This window comes from Oryx dammah, unplaced genomic scaffold (assembly GCF_014754425.2).
Source record: "Oryx dammah isolate SB20612 unplaced genomic scaffold, SCBI_Odam_1.1 HiC_scaffold_27, whole genome shotgun sequence".
In the NCBI taxonomy this organism is placed as follows: domain Eukaryota; kingdom Metazoa; phylum Chordata; class Mammalia; order Artiodactyla; family Bovidae; genus Oryx; species Oryx dammah.
Window position 1 is genome coordinate 73515405 of NW_024070211.1, and position 24659 is coordinate 73540063.

The following is a 24659-nucleotide window of genomic DNA, read 5'->3' on the forward strand; positions in this document are numbered from 1 at the left end:
TTGAATTTGAAACAATGATCACCAGCCAGGCATTCAACAGATCTATTAATGCATTAGGAACAAACAAGCTGTACATATATAAAAATATAGCAAATGAAACAAAGGAAATAACTCCAAGAAAACAAACATCCATACAAAGACAGATAATCACTGCATACTACTTGACTCAACAGTGAACAATATTTATATTTCTAGTGTAAATATTAAGCATTAACTTAACTGAAAATTGTAATTGTGCTAGGAAAATGCAGGAGGGAAGTTGGGGTAAGAAATTCTCCATGATCATAATGGGAAGTCAGTAAATACTCTAAAGCTAATAAACCAAGAAACAATATTATAATCTTATTATCTGGGTCTGTGAGGGTGATTATCAGAAGATTCATGTTAAAAGGTAAAAGAGGCTGCTTTCAGCAACAAGAGCTGGGAAAGTGGACACAGGACTGTATTTTATAAGAAAGACATTAGTAATAGTTAATTGTTTAACTATGTACTAAACATAGTTAAAAAACCTTCTCTGGTGGCTCAGACAATAAAGAATCTGCCTGCAATGCAGGAGACCCAGGTTCTATTCATGGGTCGGGAAGATCCCCTGGAGAAGGAAATGGCAACCCACTCCAGTATTCTTGCCTGGAAGATCCCATGGACAGAGAATCCTGGCGGACTACAGTCCAGGGAGTCGAAAAGAATCAGACATGACTGAGCGACTAATACTTTCACTTTCAGTTAACTATGTATAGGTGTTATTTTGATAAATCAAAATTCTAAATAATACCTTAAAGATAAACAGATATATGTCATATATACACCAAAACCATTTATTGCACCCCAAAGAAAATGGCAACCCACTCCAGTGTTCTTGCCTGGAGAATCCCAGGGACGGGGAAGCCTGGTGGGCTGCCGTCTATGGGGTCGCACAGAGTCGGACACGACTGAAGCGACTTAGCAGCAGCAGCAGCAACTACTTCTAAAGTTCCCTCCAAACAGAAGACTTAAATTATATAATCTCTTAGCTTCCTCCCATCTCTAAAATTCTTTGCTTTTTCTCTGTCTACTTATTTTTAAGTAGACAAAGAATACTGATTATATTTTACTGGTCTATCACTGTGAAAAATATGAAAAAAAATTATTGCTTCCCAGTTTTAACAGTATCAGGGCTTCCCTTGTGGCTCAGCTGGTAAAGAATCTGCCTGCAATGTGGGAGACCTGGGTTCAATCCCCGGGTTGGGAAGATCCCCTGGAGAAGGGAATAGCTACCCACTCCAGTATTCTGGCCTGGTGAACTCCATGGTCTGTATAGTCTATGCCGTAGCAAAGAGTCAGACACAACTGAGCGACTTTCACTTACACTTTAACATGATCATAGAAAATTCACTTCATATATTTAGGTAGATAGATTTTGAGAGGTCTGTTATCCTCCCCTTATGATTGCATCATAATTTTGGCTAGATCCAGTACTAAGCTCTTTGCTGCAAAAGAAATTGCCCCAACTCAGTGGATCAAAACAACAATAAACATTTATTATCTCATATGGTCTCTGTGTCTGGCATTTAGGAACAGCTGAGCGGTCTCAGAATTTCTCACAAGGTTGCAGGCAAGTTGTCAGTCAGAGCTGCAGTCACCTGAAGGCTCAACTGGGGATGACAGATTTATTTTCTAGGTGACTTTTATACATTACTGGCACATGGGTGCTGGACTTTGGCAAGAGGCCTCACTTCCTCCTCATCTTGGTCCCTCTAACTCTCCCTCTGGGTCCCTCTAACTCTCCTAAAGTATCCTCACAACATGGCACCTGGCTTTCCTAAAGAATGAATGGTCTGAGAGAGAAACGGGTATAGGACAGGAAAAGAGAGCAAGAGAGAGATGTGTATCAGGCAGAAGCTGCCCTTTTATGACCTACCCTCAGAAGCAAGTCACTAAATCTGGCCCACATTCAAAGGGAGTGGAATTCAGCTCCACCTTTTGAAGGGAGGAGTATCAAAGAATTTGAAGACATATTTTTAAACTACCACACTATACACTGGTGACAAATTATTTATGAACTAAGTAATTCCTCCTAAATGCAAAATATCTTTAGTCCTCCCACAACCACCTCAAAGTCTCATCCATTTATAGCATAAGCTTAAAGTGTAGTATGTTTCTCTCAGTCTGAGAGTACAGAGCTAACTTCTTTGCCAGCACATACTCAACTATAAAATGGTGAGACAGGCGAAGGGTAGGTGCTTCACACCCTCCTTTCCAAAAGGGGGAAATCAGGAGATTTAGAGGAGTTACTTGTCACCAGCAAATCTGAAATCTATCAGGCACATGTTGACAATTCCTTGATTAGAACTCAGAGCATAGAATGATTCTCCAGTCTTGCTTCTACTCTCTGAGTCATCCCTCCTTTTCCATGAAGGGTAGCCCATGTTTGTGGCTGAGTAGTTTCTACAGACTGCTTTATGCTCTCCACAACTTTGGAGGCCCAAAGGCTTCATTTAGTTCTAGCTGTTCCTTTAAATCCAAGTTGGTGGTGTTTCTGCAAATACAGTTCTCTTTGCAGGTCTTTTATGAATCTTATTAGGCTTCAGGTGTGTGTGTGTTAGTCACTCAGTCGTGTCTGATTCTTTGCAATCTCATGGACTATAGCCCACCAGGCTCTTCTGTCCATGGGAATATCCCAGCAACAATACTGGAATGGGTTGCCATTTCCTTTTCCAACATTAAGCTTCATACCATTGCGCAAAAGCCTTACCCACAAATTTCTGAGAAAAGACTTTCTCTACATTTTCTGCAAAGGCTGCTGAAGGACAACACTCTTAAGCTATGTAGAAGCCTTTATTGTCTGATGGTTGTTCTTTGAGGCACTGTCTTAAATCTTTTGAAGTCATAACAAATATATTGTACTTACATCTTGGCTTCATTTTTAGACTATATCTTTCAGACTGCACCCTGCTCTTAATGTTTGCTGAAAAGCTACCTCTAATTTTAGCATCATTTGCCATCAGAGGGGCTGAGAAATTTCAAACCCAACAATTCCTTTATTTATAATGGTGTTGGTTTAGTTGCTAAGTCATGTCTGACTCTTGTGACTCCCTGGACTGTAGCCCTCCAAACTACTGTCCATAGGATTTTCCAGGCAAGAATACTGGAGTGGGTTGCCATTTCCTTCTCCAGGGGATCTTCCCAACCAGGGATCTCCTGCACTGCAGGCAGATTCTTTACTGACTGAGCTATCATTCCTTCCTTTAAGGCACTCCGCTTTGCATTTTACTATAGGCAGTGAGAAGCAGGCATTCAGCACTTCCAGCACTGTCTGGAAATTTCCTTTGTAATGTCACCCAGTTGATAAATATAATTTCTACTTTGCATATTACTGTTGGTAACAATATTGCTTTTTTTTTTTTTTTTTTGGCCACAACATAGCAAGGATCTCCTTTCCTCTAGTTTCCAATAACATCTTCCTTATTCTCCCAAAATCCTTGCTGGTAACTTTCTCACAAGTTATCACGCTTTTAATAACAGTCTTAACAAGAGTCTTCAGTCCTTTCACTATCTCAAGATCCTTACAACTTCCTCCGACCAATCCGTTCCAAAACCACTCCCATGTTTTTAAGTTTTCATTATGGCAATGGCCTACTTCCAGGTACCAAAATCTATATTAGTTATCTATTGCTACATAATACATTAACTTAAAACTTAGATTAGGTTTGGGGCTTCCCTGTTGGCACAGTGATAAAGAATCCACCTGCCAATGCAGGCGATGCAGGAAATGTCAGTTTGATTCCTGGGTAGGGATGATGCCCAGGAGAAGGAAATGACAACCCACTCCAGTATTCATGCCTGGAGAATTCCATGGACAGAGGAGCCTGGTGGGCTACAGTCCATGAGGTCTCAAAGAGTCAGACACAACTGAGTACGCACAACCAACCAACTAGGTCAGGTTTAAAACCACAATGAACATTTATTATCTCATTCATTTCCTCTGAGTCAGGAATCCAGGAATTCCATGGCTGGGCAATTTGGATTCAGGCTTTCTTATGAGGTTCAATGAGACGACTACAGCCCAACAATATCTGTCTTTCATTCTTTCACCTTTTAATTTTTTTTGCCCACTACTTTTTACACTAAATTAACCCCAAACTCTCCACCAATTTTGTAACTTTCTTCTCAGAACATTTAAACACATTAAATACAGTAGTCTATTAATTCTTTCTTTTTGGAAAAATATCTCAGGAGTCTGACTTGCTCAAATATGGACTGGGTTGCTATTTAGACCTGCCGCTCAGCTGTCATCTTGAGATTCCCCCCTTTGCATGCCTCATGTACTCTCTCTCTCTCTCTCTCTCTCACTGGGTTCCCAGCTTCCTGAGACCCACAGTTTTCCAATTTCTTGCTTTAGTCCTTCATCTTGGTAGAGAACATCTTCTAATAACTTTCTAAGAAAGAGAGTATGGGAAATCAAATTTTTGAAGCCTTGATTATCTCAATATTTCTTTCTTCTTCCCCTGTTGTTCGGTTGCCAAGCCATATCTGACTCTGCAACCCCATGGACTGTAGCACGCCAGGCCTCCCTGTCCCTCACTATCTCCTGGAGTTTGCCCAAGTTCGTGTCCAGTAAATTGGTGATACCACCCAACCATCTCATCCTCTGTCACCCTCTTCTCCTTCTGCCTTCAATCTTTCCCAGCATCAGGGTTTTTTTTTTTTTCCAGTGAGTCAGCTCTTTGCACCAGGTCGCCAAAGTGTTGAAGCTTCAGCTTCAGCATCAGTCTTTCCAATGAGTATTTAGGATTGATTGGTTTAATCTCCTTGCTGTCCAAAGGACTCTCAAATGTCTTCTCCAGCACCACAGCTCAAAAAATCAATTCTTTGACACTCTGTTTTCCTTATGGTCCAACTCTCATATCTGTACATGACTACTGGGAAGACCATAGCCTTCACTATACAGACTTTAGTCAGCAAAGTGATGTCTTTGCTTTTTAATAAACTGTCTAGGTTTGTCATAGCTTTCCTTCCAAGAAGCAATCATCTTCTAATTTCAGGGTTGTAGTCAACATCCACAGTGATTTCTGAGCCAAGGAAGAGAAAATCTATCACTGCTTCTACCTTTTCTTCTTTCATTTGCCATGAAGTGATGGGGCTCGATGCCCTGTCTTTGTTTTTTAAATATTGAGTTTTAAGCTGGCTTTTTCACTCTCCCTTCACCTTCATCAACAGGCTTTTATAGTTACTCTTCACTTTCTGCCATTAGAATGGTATCATCTGCACATCTGAGGTTATTTCTCCCAGCAATCTTTATTCCAGCTTGTGATGTGCTCTGCATATAAGTTAAATAAACAGGTGAAAATATACAGCCTTGTACTCATTTCTCCACTTTGAACCAGTCAGTTGTTCCAAATAAGGTTCTAACTCACTTCTTGATCCACATACAGGTTTTGCAGCAAACAGGTAAGGTGGTCTAGTATTCCCACCTCTTTAAGAGTTTTCCACAGTTTCCTGATTCACATAGTCAAAGGCTTTAGCATAGTCAATGAAACAGTAGATGTTTTTATGGAATTCCCTTGCTTTCTCTATGATCCAGCGAATGTCAGCAATTAGATCTCTGCCTTTTCTAAACCCAGCTTGTACATCTGAAAATTCTTGATTCAGGTACTTGCTGAAGCCTAGCCTGAAGGATTTTGAGCATATTCTTCCCTTACAAAGAGTTAATTGTTTAGCTAAGTATATAATTCTAGCTTGGAACCTGTTTTCCTGATGAATTTTAAATACATTTTCACATTATATTTTTACTTCTAGAGTTGTTATTGAATAATAAAATGCAAGTCTAATCTCTGAAATTTCATATAAAACATACTTCTCTCTCCTTCACTCTCAAAGTTTCAAAGACTATAAGATTTTCTTTTTGTCCTGAAACTTCTTAGTAATGGACTGTTTCTGCCCATTATGCTAGCCATTTGGTGAGTCCTTTTATTCTGTAAATTTTCTTAATTTACTTCTTTAATGACTTCCTTCCCCTCCACCCCACCCCCTGTTTTCTCTTTCTGGAGTTCCTATTCTAAAGTTGAATCTTTTTTTTTTCTGTCTTATATCTCCCCTTTTTGAGCTTTTGTTTTACTTTATGGGAGATTGCCTCAACTTTATTAATAAATCCTTCTATGTAATTGGCTTTTAATGTTTAATTTGTAAGATCTTGATGTTACTGTTCTTGTTCTGTAAACTTTTTTAAAACATCCTGTTACTGTTGAGTGAGTGCCATACCTTTTAACACTCTAAAAATATTAATAATTTTGGGAAATATACTTCTCCCCACAAGCCTTCCTGCAATTAGTTTTTTGTCTTTTAAGTCTCAGTATTTCATATTAAATGCTTTCCTTAAATGTCCATAATCCCTGGCTGTCTATTTATACTTAAGAGTGGTCACTAAAAAGATGATTGGAAGTCTCTGCATATGGATGGGACCTGTCAAGTGGGGTTTTCTCGAGTAATCCAACTGGGCCATGTCCTTTGGAAATTCTAGATATTTGGTCTTTCCTTTTTGATTTATCACATTCCCAGAGAAGTTCTTTCAATTTCTTACCTGAATGGTAAAGTCCTCAGTCACTCAGTCATATCCGACTCTTTGCGACCCCATGGACCCCATGAGGCTCCTCTGTCCATGGAATTTTCCAGGCAAGAACACTGGAGGGGGTTGTCATGTCCTACTCCAGGCAATCCTGATCTAAGGATTGAACCTACATCTTCTGCATCTCCTGCATTGAAAGGCAGATTCTTTACCACTAGCGCTACATGGATTAAAACCAGGAAAGGCCTGGTTGCCAGTATTCTAGGAACTGAGTGGAGAATAAGGGCTGGGATGCTCAATTTTTAATAAATAAACTTTTGCTTTCAGAATATGCCATGCTCTCAACTGTGCCTGGTATCTTCCAGTTTAGAGACTCTCTCTTTCACCCCCTTTTGAGGCTAACTGACCAATCTTGTCAGAATGAGGGGAAAGCAGACACTGGACTAAGCAGTGAGGGAGGTAGTCTAGGGTCTAACTGCTTCTGCAACAGGCTTGCAGTGAATCCTCCTGTTGTTAGTTCAGTCTTTGTCTTGACTCCCAGAGGTACCTGGTGCTGTCTATTACAGATATTTGGGGGCTTGGTGATATAAGCCAGATTACTTTTTGGCCGATCTCATACTAGCTAGGAATTTCTCTTTCTTGGTCTTCTAAAGTTAGTTATTGTCCAACAGCTTTCCAGTTTCTGAAATTTTCTTATTTCTTCTGTCTTGTTCTCTTTGTCCTTGTGGGTATACGCTTTTTAAAATCCACTTTACCATCTATTTCATGGGGTTTCAAATTGTGATTCTTAGATCAATTCCAGGCCACAAAGATTTTGTTACCAGTCTATGATAAGAGGAAGAATTTGTGCCAGAATGTAAACTGATTTACTAATGACACAGTTTAGTTTAACTGACTTTTGGGTTTTTTTTAATATTTTATATATTTTTAATTATTATTTATTTTTAACTGCACTGGGGCTTTTTTGCTACACGTGGCTTTCTCTAGTTGTGGTGAGCAAGGGCTACTCTCTAGTTGTGATGCACTGGATCTTCTCAATGCAGTGCCTTCTCATTGCAGAGCACAGGCTCTAGGCCAAGTGGGCTTCTGTGGTTGCAGCACTAAGGCTCAGTACTGTGGCTCTTGTGTTCTAGCACACAGGCTCAGCATTTGTGGTACATGGGATTAGCTGCCCTGCAGCATGTGGGATCTTCCTGGACCAGGGATACAACCAGTAACCCCTGCGTTACAAGACAGATTCTTAACCACTGGACCATGAGGGAAGTCCTGACTTTCTTTTTAACAGCAAGACTTTTTCAGTAAAGGAAGTGGTGCATTGATTTACATTCTAGGGTAAGCACCTTATGTCATCATGCACAAGTGGAAGACCAGTTTGGATACATGTAATAATACTAGTCTTGAGCTTTCCTCCCTTTCTCTAATGACATTTATCTTACCTATATCTCATCCTCCTATGGCCCAGCTTCTAGTTCTCTGAAGTCATATTCATGGTTACATGCAGTAATAGGTTAGCAGAAACTACAGTAATAGAAAGGGTCTGGCCAGATTTTCAGAATTTAAAGAATATTCTAGTACTCTCTCTGGCTTAGATTGAAGGTAGAAGGAAGAAAGATGATATGCCTCTTTCTGAAGTAATGATGTAAAATAAAGCTTGGATCTTCTCTGGCAACTTCATCAAAAGTAAAGAGGGAACAAGATAAAAATAAGGAAGAACCTAGAAAGTCAAGCACATGCCCAGAGCAGGATGCATTCTCAAAAAAGACACAATAGGGCCCTATGCTTTAATCTCCCCCTGATCTTTAGGTTCAGCATCAGCAGGAAGTGAATGCCAAGGCGAGGTTGTAAATGGCCTGGCCAAGTTTTCAAGGAAGGCCCATCACAGAGCCATCTGCAAAGACCAGGAGAGGTTTTTTCCTTGTCCTTTTTTCATTCTCTTTTTGTTCTGGGAATTTAAATAACTCTTTATCCAAACATGAGCTGACACAAGCTTAAGTAACAGAGACTTCAGAGAGCATATATAACAAAGAATGCCTTTCAAAATAGTTTGAAAAGTCACTAAATAAACAATTCAAAGCACACAAAGAAACAACAATGAACCCTGAGAAGAAGGAAGAATCTGCTTACCAAAGTTACCATATCACGATATTCAGAATGTCTAGTTTTCAGCAAAAAAGACGCACGCAAAGAAAAAAGAAACTGTGGCCCATTCCTGTGGGGGAAAAAAAAAGAAACTAACAAACTGTCATTGGAGAAACATTGGCCTTACTAGACAATGATTTTAAATCAACAGCCTTAAATATGATCAAGAAATAAAGAAAAATCATAGACCAAGAACTAAAGGAAACCAGGAGACTAATGTCTGAACAAAAAGAGACTAACAATAAATATATAAAAATTACAAAAAGAAAACAAACAGAAATTTTGAACCTGAAAAGTACAATAATTTTAATGAAAAACTCACACGAAGGTCATACACCCAACAAGAGACTTGTATTCAAATATATAATAATCTCATATATCTCAAATTCAAATATCTCATAATTCAATAATAAAAAGGCACATAACTCAATTAAATTGAGCAAAGGATCTGAATAAATATTTCTCAAAAAAAGATATTAGTATATAAATGGCTAACAAGCACTGGTAAAGATGTTCAACATTACTGGTTATTCAGTTCAGTTCAGTTCAGTCGCTCAGTCGTGTCCAACTCTTTGCGACCCCATGAATCGCAGCACACCAGGCATCCTTGTCCATAACCAACTCCCAGAGTTCACTCAAACTCATATCCATTGAATCAGTGATGCCATCCAGCCATGTCATCCTCTGTCGTCCCCTTCTCCTCCTGCCCTTAATCCCTCCCAGCATCAGAGTCTTTTCCAATGAGTCAACTCTTCGCATGAGGTGGCCAAAGTACTGGAGTTTCAGCCTTAGCATCATTCCTTCCAAAGAACACCCAGGATCTCCTTTAGAATGGACTGGTTGGATCTCCTTGCAGTCCAAGGGACTCTCAAGAGTCTTCTCCAACACCACAGTTCAAAAGCATCAATTCTTTGGTGCTTAGCTTTCTTCACAGTCCAACTCTCACATCCATATATGACCACTGGAAAAACCATAGCCTTGACTAGACAGACCTTTGTTATTAGGGAAAGGCAAATCAAAACCATAATGAGATAACCTTCATCCTCATCAAGATGACCATAATTTTTTTGAAATGGAAAATATTGACAAGAATGTGAAGATATTGCACACTGATGGTTGGAAGATAAAATGGTTATCTTCCATTAGCTGCTGTGGAAAACAGTTTTGTAGGTCTACAGAAAGTTAACCATAGAATTAGTATGTTCCAACAATGCCATTCCTGGGTAGATATCGAAAAAGACTTGAGACCAAGTATTCAAACAAATTCTTGTATACAAATGTTGGTAGTAGCATTATTGCAAGAGCCAAAAGGTAGAAACAAACATCCATCGATGAATGAATAAACAAAATGTTGTATATCCATATAATGGGATATTATATTCAGCCATAAAAAGAAATGAAATACCAATATAAGCTACAACATGGATCTTGAAAACATGCTAAGTGAAAGAAGTCAGACACAGAGGTCATGTATTGTATGATTCCATTTCTTTGAAGAATCTAGGGTAGATAAACCCACAGAGACAGAAAGCAGAATAGTGGTTGCCAGGGGGTGGGTAGGAATGGAGAGTGACTTCTTAATATGTACAAGGTCTCCTTTGAGAGTGTAAAAATGTCTTAGCACAGGATAGAGATGATGGTTGTACATCACAAGAAAACATCAGAGTGGAATCGTACTAGATGTGAATGTACTAGATGTCATCACAGTATACACTTTAAAATGGTTAATTTTATGATTGCAAAGTTCCCCTCAAATTTTTTTTTTAATGAAGAGGACTCTGTCTGCAAGAGAGACTTTCAACCACCCAAACTAAAGCATCTATTTATATGTTATTTTGTATAAGCTTAAAAGAGAAACCAGAAACACCTGTTCTGCAAAATAGAAAGTATTTTATCTGACAGCAAAATAAATGGCTCATTTATAGAAATAACAATGTTATTTGGGGGCATTTTACGGACCAGTTTTTACAGTGAGCATACGTGTGATCTTGTCTTGGGCATTTGAATCTATGGGTTAAAAAATGGACCTAAAACTAGAGACCAGTCAGGCGCAAAAGCCAAAGCTTTTTCTTCATTCATTTTCTAGGTCTTCTGACTAATGTTCGGCACTGCTCCATTTTAGGATTCTAAAGCAATGAAAAGGTCCTGTATCACCAAAGATGTGATTATATCCATTGTAGGTGGTGGAGTATACCATATGTATTAGAAATGTTTCCAATCTGACTTGAAAATTAACTGTATTTTAATACTTCTGTCTGTAAGTATTCTGGATAAGTGATGTTTTCTTGTGCACTGCAGTCCTCAGTAGAGTGGAACCCTTTTTGATGCCTGTAAGCTTCCCAAGAACAAGAGTTTAACTTACTACCTTCTCAAGAAGTTATGGTAAGTGAGAGACAGTTCAAGTCCTGGCTCTACTGCATGTTAGCTGGGTGAACTTCAGTATCAGGTCACTAATTGCCCTCAATCTCAGTTTCCTCAACTGTAAAACACAGATGATAGCCAGACAGAGTTGATGTGAGGAGCTAATATAACACAATGCCAAAGGACTCTCCAAATTTCAGTGCTTTTTGCACAGTGGGTATAAAGTTAATATTTGTTTAACTGAATTGTGTAATGATCTTGTGGATAGAAGGCTAATCTTGCTTTGCACTGATTGAATTAAATCAGGCCATTTCTCTAGGAAATAATGTCTCAGGAAACGAAGTGAATCCTTGATAAACTAGGATTTTTGTAATAAGCTATGTTGTAATAGAGGTGTGTTGTATTTACCGCAAGTGCTACTAATGAAATACGCTAATGAGAAGAGAGTTAATTGTTCCTTTTCCAGAAGACAAATGAATTCTCTTCCACTATTTGAGTTTCTTTAGTAAGTCACATCTTTCAGTGTTCACAGCATTCCCTGAGAATGTGAAAAGTTAATGCATCCCAGCAGGTGAGCAGTTTATTTCTTTTCCCTGGCAGGAATATTAACCACTATTATTATCACTCAGTAAGTCTTTGACTTCATAGGGAACGTGTGCCACTAACTTTGGGGAGGGCAATTATGTTGGGGCAGTGTTGGTGTGGAGAAATCAATCAGGATTAGCCACTGCTTTCCTGCCTAATAAAGAAAGCCAGTACCTGTTGAGAAGGTTTAATTTTAGAATCCTAGAAGAGTTAGCCACACTACCCAAAATATCAACTATTAGAATTATTCCTTTGAGTTTAGTAGAGTCTTTAGAAAGGGCCCACTAAAATGTAGATGTTAATAAATATTACTGCAGCAAATATCACAGATATCCTTAAAAAAATGGTTCATAATTATGGCCAGTCCCAAAGGACTAGAAGTCTAGATCACAGACAAGAAGGAAAAAGAAAGAACAAAGTTCTAGCTTTTGGAAGGCTAGGACCAGGTATGTTACTTGGAAGCCTGAGATATCACGAGAACCTTGGATATCCTACAGAGCTTGTATCAATGGGAAACGAGGCAACAGTCATCCAAGACCATATCCTATGCTTCCTTAACCAGACTGTGCATCCATTTAGAACACAATCAATTTGCGGTTTTAGTAGGTGATAGAAATAGCAATAGGGGCTGTCCTGGTGGCTCGGTGGTAATGAAAGTGCCTGCCAATGCAGGAGATGTGGGTTCAATACCTGGGTCAGGAAAATCCCCTGGAGAAGGAAATGGCAACCCACTCCATTATTCTTGCCTGGGAAATCCCACGGACAAAGGAGCCTGGAGGACTACAGCCCACAGGGTCACGAAAGAGTTAGACACGACTTAGAGAACAAAACAAGAAATAGCAATACAAAAACTATTTTTAACTCAATAAGTATTTATTAAGCATCTATCAAGCAGAGACTGGTATCAAGCAATGGAGCAAGTGACCTTCATCCTACAGGACCATTTGACTCTGAAGGAATCTCTTCTCCCCATCTCTTCCCTGTACTATCCCTTCTCTGAATAAGAAATCCAGTTAACAAGAACTTTGCCTCCAGTTTTTTTACGCCTACTTCCCTCTCCCTTAAGAAATCACTAACAAGTTAGAAATGGTCAAAAGTTTATCAGAAGGTATCAATAAAAGGTGTTTAAATGGATAATAGGTATGAAAAATTTACAAATTAGATTATCACAAATGGATAATTAATCTCCTATAGAGAGGAATTGTGAGCAATAGCTATTAAATAATAATTAAATACTGCCAAACCATAAGTTGTACCTTCCCTGGTGACTCACAGAGTAAAGAATCTGCCTGCAATATGGGAGACTCAGGTTCGATCCCTGGGTCAGGAAGATTTCCTGGAGAAGGGAAAGGCTACCCACTCCAGTGTTCTTGCCTGGAGAATTCCACAGCCAGAGGAGCCTGGCAGGCTTCAATCCATGAGTCGCAAAGAGTCAAGACATGATTGAGCAACTAACACAGCAAACCGTAAGTCTGGTGTTCTGCAACAGGCTTCCAAAATCAAGTTAGGCAGGAGAACAAAGAAGTGCCTTAACCAGGAAGAATGAATTGCAGAGGAGTGATTCATTTCTGCTTTAAAATCATTTGCTTCCTTTACCATAGAACAGAACAGACTCCTCCATGCTTAAACCATATTTATATCTGAGAAGGCCGTAATACTTGGAATGGAAGAATTCCTGACTAGAATGAAAAATCATTTTCTAGGTTTCAATTTCATGTTAATGTGGTTGACAAATGTAATATAAGCATGGGACTTTTTAAAAATTATGTTATGTTTTGCAATTGTAAACAACTTTAGCAAGAGAAGTAGAGATAAGGACGAATGAACCTCCAGTGAATACCAAGCTGGCAGTTCAGAACAAGATCAGCTGTTGGCACAGATGTGAGGAGACATAACTTTGGGTCTTTAGGGTTTCTATCAGCAGGTGTATTTATTTGCTTGGTTTTATATAGTACATGAATACAGGAATCTAGAGATAGAATTGTAAGTCTATCAAGGCCTTCCTTTAAACTTTAGTATATACTTCTCCACATTATTTCATGTAAATGTAATCATAAAACCTAGGAAAATCTTTTTTCTGGTAGAAATCAAAGTGTCATTTATCCTCACAATAACTCAACGTGAGAGTACTTAAAATACATTTAATATATTTTGTATGAATGGTGGACAGATGTCACAACATTTTTGTCAAAACCCACAGAATGTACAACACAAAGAGTGAGCCTTACTGTAGGGTACAGACTTTAGTTAATATTAATAATAATATTTAACTATGGACTCCTGGAAAAAACACATTAATATTTAGGCCTAGTAACAATCTGACTTCCCTCTTTCATATATTCAAGCCTTCATCCCTTCAACACACAAAACCACTCTCAAGACTGATTATAAGCATAGGTCAGAGTTTTATTTCAAATGAAGAGGCTTTCTGAAAAGCCCAATTCAAAGATTCTATCTTGGCAGAGTCATTTTATAGGGGAAAAATGGTTAGACAGTTATTATTAGACTATGTTTTAAAAACGGAGATGACTATCTAGTTAAGAACAATTAGCCTCTTTGCCTCTTTTTATTGGTTAAAGTTCTTAGGTTAGTTTTAAGACTAATAGTCAACTGAATGGATTTCCTAGGAGGGGATTTTGGCTTCCTTGGTGGCTCAGTGGTAAAGAATCTGCCTGCCAGTGCAGAAGACCCGGGTTCAATCCCTGGGTCAGGAAGATCCCCTGGGGAAGAAATAGCAAACCACTCTAGTATTCTTGCCTGGAAAATCCCATTGACAGAGGAGCCTAGAGGGCTATAGTCTATGGGGTCACAAAAGAGTCAGACACAAATTCACAATTAAACAGCAGCAAACAGCAGCAGGAGGGGCTTTTAAGCTCAATAAAGTCTATCAGAAAATTGCTCAAGCAGTTTATCAAGAATACTAAACTACATATGTAGAAAAAGCACTCAACAAACTCCAACAGTCTTTCATGATGAAAACACTTAAAAACTGGTAGAAAGGAAGTTCCACTATCTGATAAAGGACATCTATGAAAAATCCACAACTAACATCATCAGTTCAGTTCAGTCGCTCAGTCGTGTCTGACTCTTCGCGACCCCATGAATGGCAGCACGCCAGGCCTCCCTGTCCATCACCAACTCCTGGAATTCACTCAGACTCACGTCCATCGACTCAGTGATGCCATCCAGCCATCTCATTCTCTGTCGTCCCCTTCTCCTCCTGCCCCAATCCCTCCCAGCATCAGAGTCTTTTCCAATGAGTCAACTCTTCACATGAGGTGGCCAAAGTACTGGAGTTTCAGCTTTAGCATCAGTCCTTCCAAAGAAATCCCAGGGCTGATCTCCTTCAGAATGGACTGGTTGGATCTCCTTGCAGTCCAAGGGACTCTCAAGAGTCTTCTCCAACACCACAGTTCAAAAGCATCAATTCTTCGGCAATCAGCTTTCTTCACAGTCCAACTCTCACATCCATACATGACCACTGGAAAAACCATAGCCTTGACTAGACGGATCTTTGTTGGCAAAGTAACATCTCTGCTTTTGAATATGCTATCTAGTTTGGTCATAACCTTCCTTCCAAGGAATAACTGTCTTTTAATTTCATGGCTACAGTCACCATCTTTATTTTGGAGCCCCCCAAAATAAAGTCTGACACTGTTTCCACTGTTTCCCCATCTATTTCCCATGAAGTGATGGGACCAGGTGCCATGATCTTCGTTTTCTGAATGTTGAGCTTTAAGCCAACTTTCTCACTCGCCTCTTTCACTTTCATCAAGAGGCTTTTTAGTTCCTCTTCACTTTCTGCCATAAGGGTGGGTTCATCTGCATATCTGAGGTTATTGATATTTCTCCCAGCAATCTTGATTCCAGCTTGTGCTTCCTCCAGCCCAGTGTTTCTCACGATGTACTGTGCATATAAGTTAAATAAGCAGGGTGACAATATACAGCCTTGACGTACTCCTTTTCCTATTTGGAACCAGTCTGTTGTTCCATGTCCAGTTCTAACTGTTGCTTCCTGACCTGCATATAGGTTTCTCAAGAGGGAGGTCAAGTGGTCTGGTATTCCCACCTCTTTCAGAATTTTCCACAGTTTATTGTGATCCACACAGTCAAAGGAGAAGCTGAAGTTGAATGGTTCTATGAAGACCTACAAGACCTTTTAGAACTAACACCCAAAAAAGATGTCCTTTTCATTATAGGGGACTGGAATGCAAAAGTAGGAAGTCAAGAAACACCTGGAGTAACAGGCAAATTTGGCCTTGGAATACGGAATGAAGCAGGGCAAAGACTAATAGAGTTTTGCCAAGAGAATACACTGGTCATAGCAAACACCCTCTTCCAACAACACAAGAGAAGACTCTACACATGGACATCACCAGATGGTCAACACTGAAATCAGATTGATTATATTCTTTGCAGCCAAAGATGGAGAAGCTCTATACAGTCAGCAAAAACAAGATCGGGAGCTGACTGTGGCTCAGATCATGAACTCCTTATTGCCAAATTCAGACTTAAATTGAAGAAAGTAGGGAAAACCACTAGACCATTTAGGTATGACCTAAATAAAATCCCTTATGATTATACAGTGGAAGTGAGAAATAGATTTAAGGGACTAGATCTGATAGATAGAGTGCCTGATGAACTATGGATGGAGGTTCGTGACATCGTACAGGAGACAGGGATCAAGACCATCCCCCATGGAAAAGAAATGCAAAAAAGCAAAATGGCTGTCTGAGGAGGCCTTACAAATAGCTGTGAAAAGAAGAAAAGTGAAAAACTAACATCATACTTAATGGCAAAAGATTGAAAAGTTCTGCTCTCACCACTTCCATTCAACATTGTACTAGAGATTGTAGCCAGGGAAATTAGGTAAGAAAAATAAATAAAAGGCATAAAAATTGGAAAGAAAGAAGCAAAATTATTTGCAGATGACATGACTTTGTATATACAAAATCTAGAGAACCCATAAATAAAGCATCAGGGCTAATAAAGAGATTCAGCAAGTTTGTAGAATAAATACATAAAATATATACAAATATATAAGACAAATATACAAAAATTACCCACATTTCTATATACTAGCATTGAATAATCCATAAATGAAATTGAGACAATTCCATTTACAATAGCAACAAGAAGAATAAAAATACTTAGCAGTAAATTCAACTAAACAAGTGAAGACTTGGACACTAAATTACAAAATACTGTTGAAGAAAATTATAGAAGACCTAAATAAATGAAAAGACATCCCATGTTCATCTGTTGGAAAACTTAATGTTAAATGGCCATACTCCTCACATTGATCTACAGATTGAATGCAATCCCTGTCAAAAATGCAGGGTTTGTTTTGTTTGTCTTCACAGGAATTGACAAGTTGATGCTAAAATTCATACAAGGGACCCAGAATGGACAAAATGATTTTGAAAAAGAACAGAATTGGAGGACTCACACTCTCAATTTCGAAAGTTTCTACACAGATATATAGGATAATCAAAATGGGTGATGGTGGCTTAAAAACAGACATAAAGATAACTTATTCTGAACAAAAGTACCAATACAAATCAATAAAGAAAGAATAGTATTTTCAATATATTGTAGTGGCATAATGGAATATCCACATGCATAAAAAGAACAATAATTTTAAAAAAATTTTTAAAAAAAGAATAATAATTAAGTTGGATCTCTTCTTCACACTCAAAATACACAAAAGTTAACTCAAAATGGACCAAAGTCCTAGAGGGAAGAGCTAAAACTACAAGCTCTTAAAAGAAAACTTAGTTGCAAATCTTCTTGACATTTAGGCGATAATTTCTTGACTATGACACCAAAAACACAAGCAACCAAAGAAAATAATTAAATTCATCAAAATTCTAAAATTTGAGCTTCAAAAGATACAACCAATGAAGTGAAAAGACAACCCACAGAATGAAGAAAATATCTGTAAATCATACATCTGGTAAATCTCTAATATTTAGAAAATATAAAGAACTCTGGCAACTCAACAATAAAAAGGAAACACATGGGCTTGAATAGACACAAAGGACATATAGATATTCCTTCAAAGACATACAAATGGCCAATGAGCACATGGAAAGATGTTCAACGTAATTTGTCATTCAGTTCAGTTCAGTTCAGTTGCTCAGTTGTGTCTGACTCTTTGCGACCCCATGAATCGCAGCACACCAGGCCTCCCTGTCCATCACTAACTCCTGGAGTTCACTCAGACTCATGTCCATCGAGTCAGTGATGCCATCCAGCCATCTCATCCTCTGTCGTCCCCTTCTCCTCATGCCCCCAATCCCTCCCAGCATCAGAGTCTTTTCCAATGAGTCAACTCTTCACATGAGATGGTCAAAGTACTGGAGCTTCAGCTTTAGCATCATTCCTTCCAAAGAAATCCCAGAGATGGGCTCGATAAAGGACAGAAATGGTATGGACCTAACAGAAGCAGAAGATATTAAGAAGAGGTGGCAAGAATACACAGAAGAACTGTACAAAAAAGATCTTCACGACCAAGATAATCACGATGGTGTGATCACTCACCTAGAGCCAGACATCCTGGAATGTGAAGTCAAGTGGGCCTTAGAAAGCAACACTATGAACAAAGCTAGTGGAGGTGATGGAATTCCAGTTGAGCTATTTCAAATCCTGAAAGATGATGCTGTGAAAGTGCTGCACTCAATATGCCAGCAAATTTGGAAAACTCAGCAGTGGCCACAAGACTGGAAAAGGTCAGTTTTCATTCCAATTCCAAAGAAAGGCAATGCCAAAGAATGGTCAAACTACTGCACAATTGCACTATCTCACATGCTAGTAATTTGTCGTTACAGAAATGCAAATTGAAACCACAGTGAGATATCACTTTACACCTACCATGATAGCTATAGTTAAAAAAATGGACAATAACAAGCATTGGTAAGGATTTGGAGAAATTGGGACCTTCACACATTGCTGTTGAGAATGTCGAATGCTGCAGCCACTGCGAAAAACCGTTTCTCTGAATGTTAAATATGGACTTATCATATGATCCAGCAACTCCACTCCTAGGTATATACCCAGGAGAAGGGAAAAGGTTTTCATATGAAAACACTTGTTCAGAGAAGCATTACCATAATAGCCAAAAAGTAGAAACCACCACATATCCATCATCTGATGAATGGATAAACACAATGTGGTATATCTATTCAATGGAATATTATTTGACCCAAAACGGAATGAAGTACTGATTCAGACTATAGCCTGGATGAACCTTGAAAATTATATACTAAATGAAGGTGACATACCGCATGATTCTATTTACATGAAATATCAGAAGAAGCAATTCCATAGACACAGAAGATAAATTAGTGTTTTCAGGGGCTAGAAGGAGGAGGTAACAAGGAGTGCCTGCTAATGAGTATGCAGATTACTTTAAGGTGATAAAAATGTTCTGAAATTAGTGGGAATGAGAACACAAATTCATGAATATACTAAAACACATTGAACTGTACACTTTTAAAGAGTGAATTTTGTGGTATGTGAATTATATCCCCCAAAGAGGAAAAGGGGCATCTCCTACAGCCCTGAATCCTAGTCTTCATTTGTGGGGACACCTAATATTACTTGTTTCTTGGCAGCTGTTGCTGCCGTTGTTCAGTTGCCCAGTCATGTCCGACTCTTTGTGACCCCGTGAACTGTAGCACAGCAGGCATCCTTGTTCCTCACCATCTTGTTTCTCAATAAACTATCTTGTTTCTTGGCTACCGTTTGTGAAATAGACTTTACCATACAAATATATTTGTGTTTCTATAGGTTCCTTATTAGAAACAGAAATATGAATACAGCAAATTCATTGTCCTAGACTTTGTTTTCCCCTCTTTATAACTTTCTTTTTTTCTTATTAATTATTTTTATAGGAGTATAGTTGCTTTACAATGTTATCTTAGTTTCTGCTGTATATTAAGTGAATCATATTTTATTATATACATATACATTATGCATCATACATATACCTATATCTATTCTTTTCTAGATTCTGTTCCCATATAGGTCATTACAATACAGAGTAATGAAAGGAGTTCTCATTCCAATCCCAAAGAAAGGCAATGCCAAAGAATATTCAAACTACTGCATAAATGCACTCATCTCACACACTAGCAAAGTAATGCTCAAAATTCTCCAAGCTAGGCTTCAACAGTACGTGAACCATGAGCTTCCAGATGTTCAAGCTGGATTTGGAAAAGGCAGAGGAACCAGAGATCAAACTGCCAACATCCGTTGAATCACTAACAAAGCAAGAGAGTTCCAGAAAAACATCTACTTCTGCTTTACTGACTATGCCAAACCCTTTGACTATATGGATCACAACAAACTGTGGAAAATTCTTCTGGTCTGGGAATACCAGACCACCAGACCTGCCTCCTGAGAAATCTGTATGCAGGTCAGGAAGCAACAGTTAGAACTGGACATGGAACAACAGATTGGTTCCAAATCAGGAAAGGAGTACATCAAGGCTATATATTGTTACCCTGCTTGTTTAACTTTTATGGAGAGTACATCATGTGATACGCTGGGCTGCATGAAGCACAAGCTGCAATCAAGATTGCTGGGAGAAATACCAATAACCTCAGATATGCAGATGACACCATCCTTATGGCAGAAAGCAAAGAATTAAAGAGCCTCTTGATGAAAGTGAAAGAGGGGAGCAAAAAGTTGGCTTAAAACTCAACATTCTAAAAACTAAGATCATGGCATCTGGTCCCATCACTTCATGGCAAATAGACGGGGAAACAATGGAAACAGTGAAAGACTTTTGGTTTTTTGAGCTCCAAAATCACTGCAGATGGTGACTGCAGACATGAAATTAAAAGATGCTTGCTCCTTGGAAGAAAAGCTATGACCAACCTAGACAGCATATTAAAAAGCAGACATTACTTTGCCAACAAAGGTCTGTATAGTCAAAGCTATGGTTTTTCTGGTAGTCATGTCCAGATATGAGAGTTGGACTATAAAGAAAGCTGAGCCCCAAAGAATTGATGCTTTTGAACTGTGGTGTTGGAGAAGACTCTTGAGAGTCTCTTGGACTGCAAGAAGATCCAAACAGTCAATCCTAAAGTAAATCCGTCCTCAATTTCTGTTTTGTAAAAAGGTTCATTTGTACCATTTAGATTACACATATAAGCGGTATCATATGATATTTGAATTAACTTTAGTAAATTCTATTTGACAGCTATTACATTGTATTTTCTCAATTACAAGATTCATTCACAATGTAGTGTTAAGTGTCTGCTGTGAAGATCATTCCTCTTTACAATATAACTTGGTGATTATTTCATTTCAGCATATGCAATTATCCTTCATTCCTTTTTATTTGGGGATATGCTATAATTTAATTTGATAGTGTTTTGCTACTACAATAATGTTGCAATTAATTTCCTTGAAATAGTTCTATTACATGCATATGAGTGGGATACTTACCAGAAGTAAAATTTCTAGTTGAAAATATGTTCCTATTTTATTTCAATAGATGGATTTCTTTTGATTATTAGTGTCTCTCTTACTAGATTATGAGGTTTCTGAGGAGAGGGATTATTTCTGTCTTTTTCTCCAAAATTTGTCCATTGAACACTGTATACTATGCCATTACACAAATATATCATATTCTTATCCATTGTATTTTTAAAAATTAAAGTACAGTTGACTTACAATGCTATATTCATCTCAGGAATACCTTTCATCACTTTAATTACATCATGCCATTCTTTTCTGGCCTGCAGATTTTCTGCTGAAAAAACAGCTGATAGCCTTATGGGATCCCCACGTATGTGACTAATTGTTTTTCTTTTGTTGCCCTCAAAATTCTCTGTTAACTTTTGCCATTTTAATTATGTCTTGGTATGGATTTCTTTGGGTTCATCTTGTTTTGGACTCTTTATGTTACCTGGACCTGGAGGCTTGTTTCCTTCTTAGGGACGTTTTCAGCTATTATTTCTTCAAATACTACTTCTATCTTTTCTCTCTTCTCCTTCTGGGACAACTATAATGCAAATGTTAGTACACTTCTTGTTGTCCCAAACGTCCCTTAAACTATCCTCATTTTTTAAAATTATTTTTATTTTTCCTGTTTGGCTTAGGTGATTATTACTGTCTTCCATATCACTTACCCATTCTTCAGTATCATCTACTCTACCAGTGACTCCCTCCAATGTATACTTCATTGCTGTTATTGTATTCTTCAACTCTTATTGGTTCCTTTTTATAATTTCTAACTCTTTGTTCAAGTTCTCTCTTGTTCATCCATTCTTACCCTGAGTTTGGTAACCATCTTTACAATCATTACCTTAAACTCTTTCTCAGGTAGATTGCTTATCTTCATTTCATTTAGGTCTTTTTCTTCAGTTTTGTCATGTTCTTTTGTTTGAAACATACTCCTCTGTCTCCTGAATTTGCCTAAGTCTCTAAGTTTACTCCCATGTATTATGTAGTTGGTTACAACTCCCAATCTTGGAGAAGTGACTTGTCCTAAGGAAGCCCAGCAGCATGTTCCCCTTTGATCACCAGCGTCAGATACTCCAGGGGTGTCCCCTACATGGGCTGCATGAGCCCTTCTACTGTAGCAAGGCTGGCTGTTGCAGATGTGCCGGTACTTGGGGCTGACCCGGGCGCTACCAGGCTAGAGGGACAATTCCAAACAAGCAACCACCAGGGCCAGTGTCATCATGGTAGAGAGAGATAATGAAAACAGCTGCCACAAGCATGTCAGTTCCCAAGGGGAGTCCCAGCTGCCCCCTGTTTCTCCACAAGACTCTCTAAGATCAGCAAGTATGTCTGACCCAGACTCCTTTCAAACTGCAGCTTCTGCACAGGGACTTGGAGCAAGTAAGTTTTTGCACATGCCCTTTAAGGATGGCCCTCCAGCCTCTAGTTCTAAACATAGGCCCCACTGGTTTTCAAAGCCAGACATTCTGGGCGCTCATCTTCCCAGTGCAGGACCAGGCTGATGACCTCAGAGTAGGACTTGGACACCTGGCTCCTCAGATAGGACTCCACAGTTGATTTTCCTCCTGCTTGTGAGTCACCATGCCAAGAATGTGAATCCTGACAGCCCGTGTCTCCACCCTCCTACCTGTCAAGTTGTGGTTCTTTATGTCTTTTCTACTAGCCTTCAGGTCATTTTCAGAGATAGTTGCCCTGTTCAGCAGTGTAATTCAGGTGTGACGGGGGATGAACTCGGGATCTTCCTATTCTGCCATCTTGATCCCTCTCTGTCCCCATTTCTGTTTTGTTGACCCGGGCAATCTAGATTTTAGCACACTACTTGACATACTGCTTTATGTATTTGTAGACAGACAAGCCTGTGTGCTTTCTCATACAAAGTGTCAAATAGAACTTCAAAGCTACATCATTAAAAAACACAATCTAGTTTACAGAGATAGTAATTGTTTGGGGGAGGGTGGGAACTGGTTAGTTTTTGTTTTCTTTTCATTCATTTCATCCAGTTGTTAGTTTTTTATGTTTTCCTTTCTAACCCTAGTATATTTTCAAGAATTGTGGAGTCAATTGCAATGCCTCATTTTAAGAAATATAGAATCATTAATTTCATCTGAAGACATTAGCATGTTTTATTAAATAAATGCCGGCTTCTTAGATTTGAGTATTCTGCAATTCAGTTCCTTAGGAAAAACAAGGGAGGATAGAGGTTTATTTGCAGTTTTAAGAGACCTAATAACGCCACCTGCTGGACAAAATGTCAAATACAATTTGAAGCCGTTAAATCCTAAAACTTCAAATCAGTTTGCTTCCATTAATCAGGGAAAAATTTGTTATTTTACCATAGGAGTGTTCGTAAATATAATTAAGTTTATAAGAGGTTCTTTGATGCTTTAAAAAAAAGTAGGGATAAAATTTTTCTTTTTTTAGGATAAAGTCATTTTGGGAACTGATTACCCCTTCCCACTAGGTGAGTTGGAACCTGGGAAACTGATAGAATCCATGGGAGAATTTGATGCAGAAACCAAGGTATGTGCCTTTTACTTCATGATCTTATTCCTGAATTTTCCTGATCTAACTGTGTTTGGTTTCAGAGCACTTTGATATGGGATAGCAAAGGACAGAGAAATTGTTGCACTTAGTATTCTTAGAACTGTTGCTTGATCTTTAGAAATGGCTGATCTATTAAAGAACAAAGGAAAGTTAAAAAGCTGAAAGTGAACCTAGTACAACTAAATTCATAAAGACAAGAAAGAAAACGGTAAAGAAGCATATTATAATAATATATTTAGATTTGCATGTTAGATGAATAAGAAAACATGTTTCCATTACAAATCTACCGATCTCCAAAGTTGTAATGATTCTAGTAATTTGGATATCTAGACTCAAGTCTTGATTAACAGGACTCAAGGATGCAGAACCCTCAAGCAACTGGATTTTGTTTTTCTTTCAGCATTTGACTTTTAGGGTGGCTAAATGTGTCTTAATGCTGACACTTCCTATTCTGCCCCTCAGGTTCCTGAAGCAACATGAGCTTAAAATGAGGCACTGTGTCCCCAGATTTCCTCTCCTTTGCCATCCCCTTCACATCCCATGGGCTTCTCTGGTGGCCCAGATGGTAAAGAGCCCACCTTCAATGCTGGTTTGATCCCTGGGTCAGGAAGAACCTCTGAAGAAGGAAATGTCTACCCACTCCAGTATTCTTGTCTGGAGAATTCCATGGATGGAGGAGCCTACAATCCATGGAGTTGCAAAGAGTCAGACATGAGTGAGCAACTAACATTTTGACTTTCCCATCCTACACTGGTAAAGAATCCACCTGCCAATGCAGGAGGCAAAGGAGACGAGAATCAGACTGACTGAGTGGCTGAGCACGCAGATCCCATTCCACCCCCGCTCACAACCCCAGACTTCACCACTAGGGGCCAGGGATGCCAAAACGAACACAGGGAGATGTAAATTCTTAAAAAATTTTACAAAAGTCTCAGTCATAACCCTTTTGTATGAGACTTGACTTTCTTCTAAACTAGGATCCAAAAGTTCTCTTCAACTCTGATTCTCTACT

At 38.7% G+C, this 24659-nt stretch overlaps 2 protein-coding genes across 3 annotated transcripts in view; one reads left to right on the forward strand and one right to left on the reverse strand.

Annotated features, from left to right (window-relative positions):
- Nucleotides 1-24659, reverse strand: part of LOC120854130 (craniofacial development protein 2-like) — a 111499-nt gene that overhangs the window by 71605 nt on the left and 15235 nt on the right. The gene's annotated exons all lie outside the window — the stretch shown is intronic.
- ACMSD (aminocarboxymuconate semialdehyde decarboxylase) overlaps nucleotides 1-24659 on the forward strand; it is a 62126-nt gene that overhangs the window by 33491 nt on the left and 3976 nt on the right. The window contains exon 9 of one of the 2 annotated variants that reach the window (XM_040228401.1): nucleotides 23525-23623. In XM_040228401.1, the coding sequence (XP_040084335.1) occupies nucleotides 23525-23623 (99 nt within the window). The remainder of the gene's footprint in view (nucleotides 1-23524; nucleotides 23624-24659) is intronic. The other variant, XM_040228402.1, reaches the window with a different exon arrangement.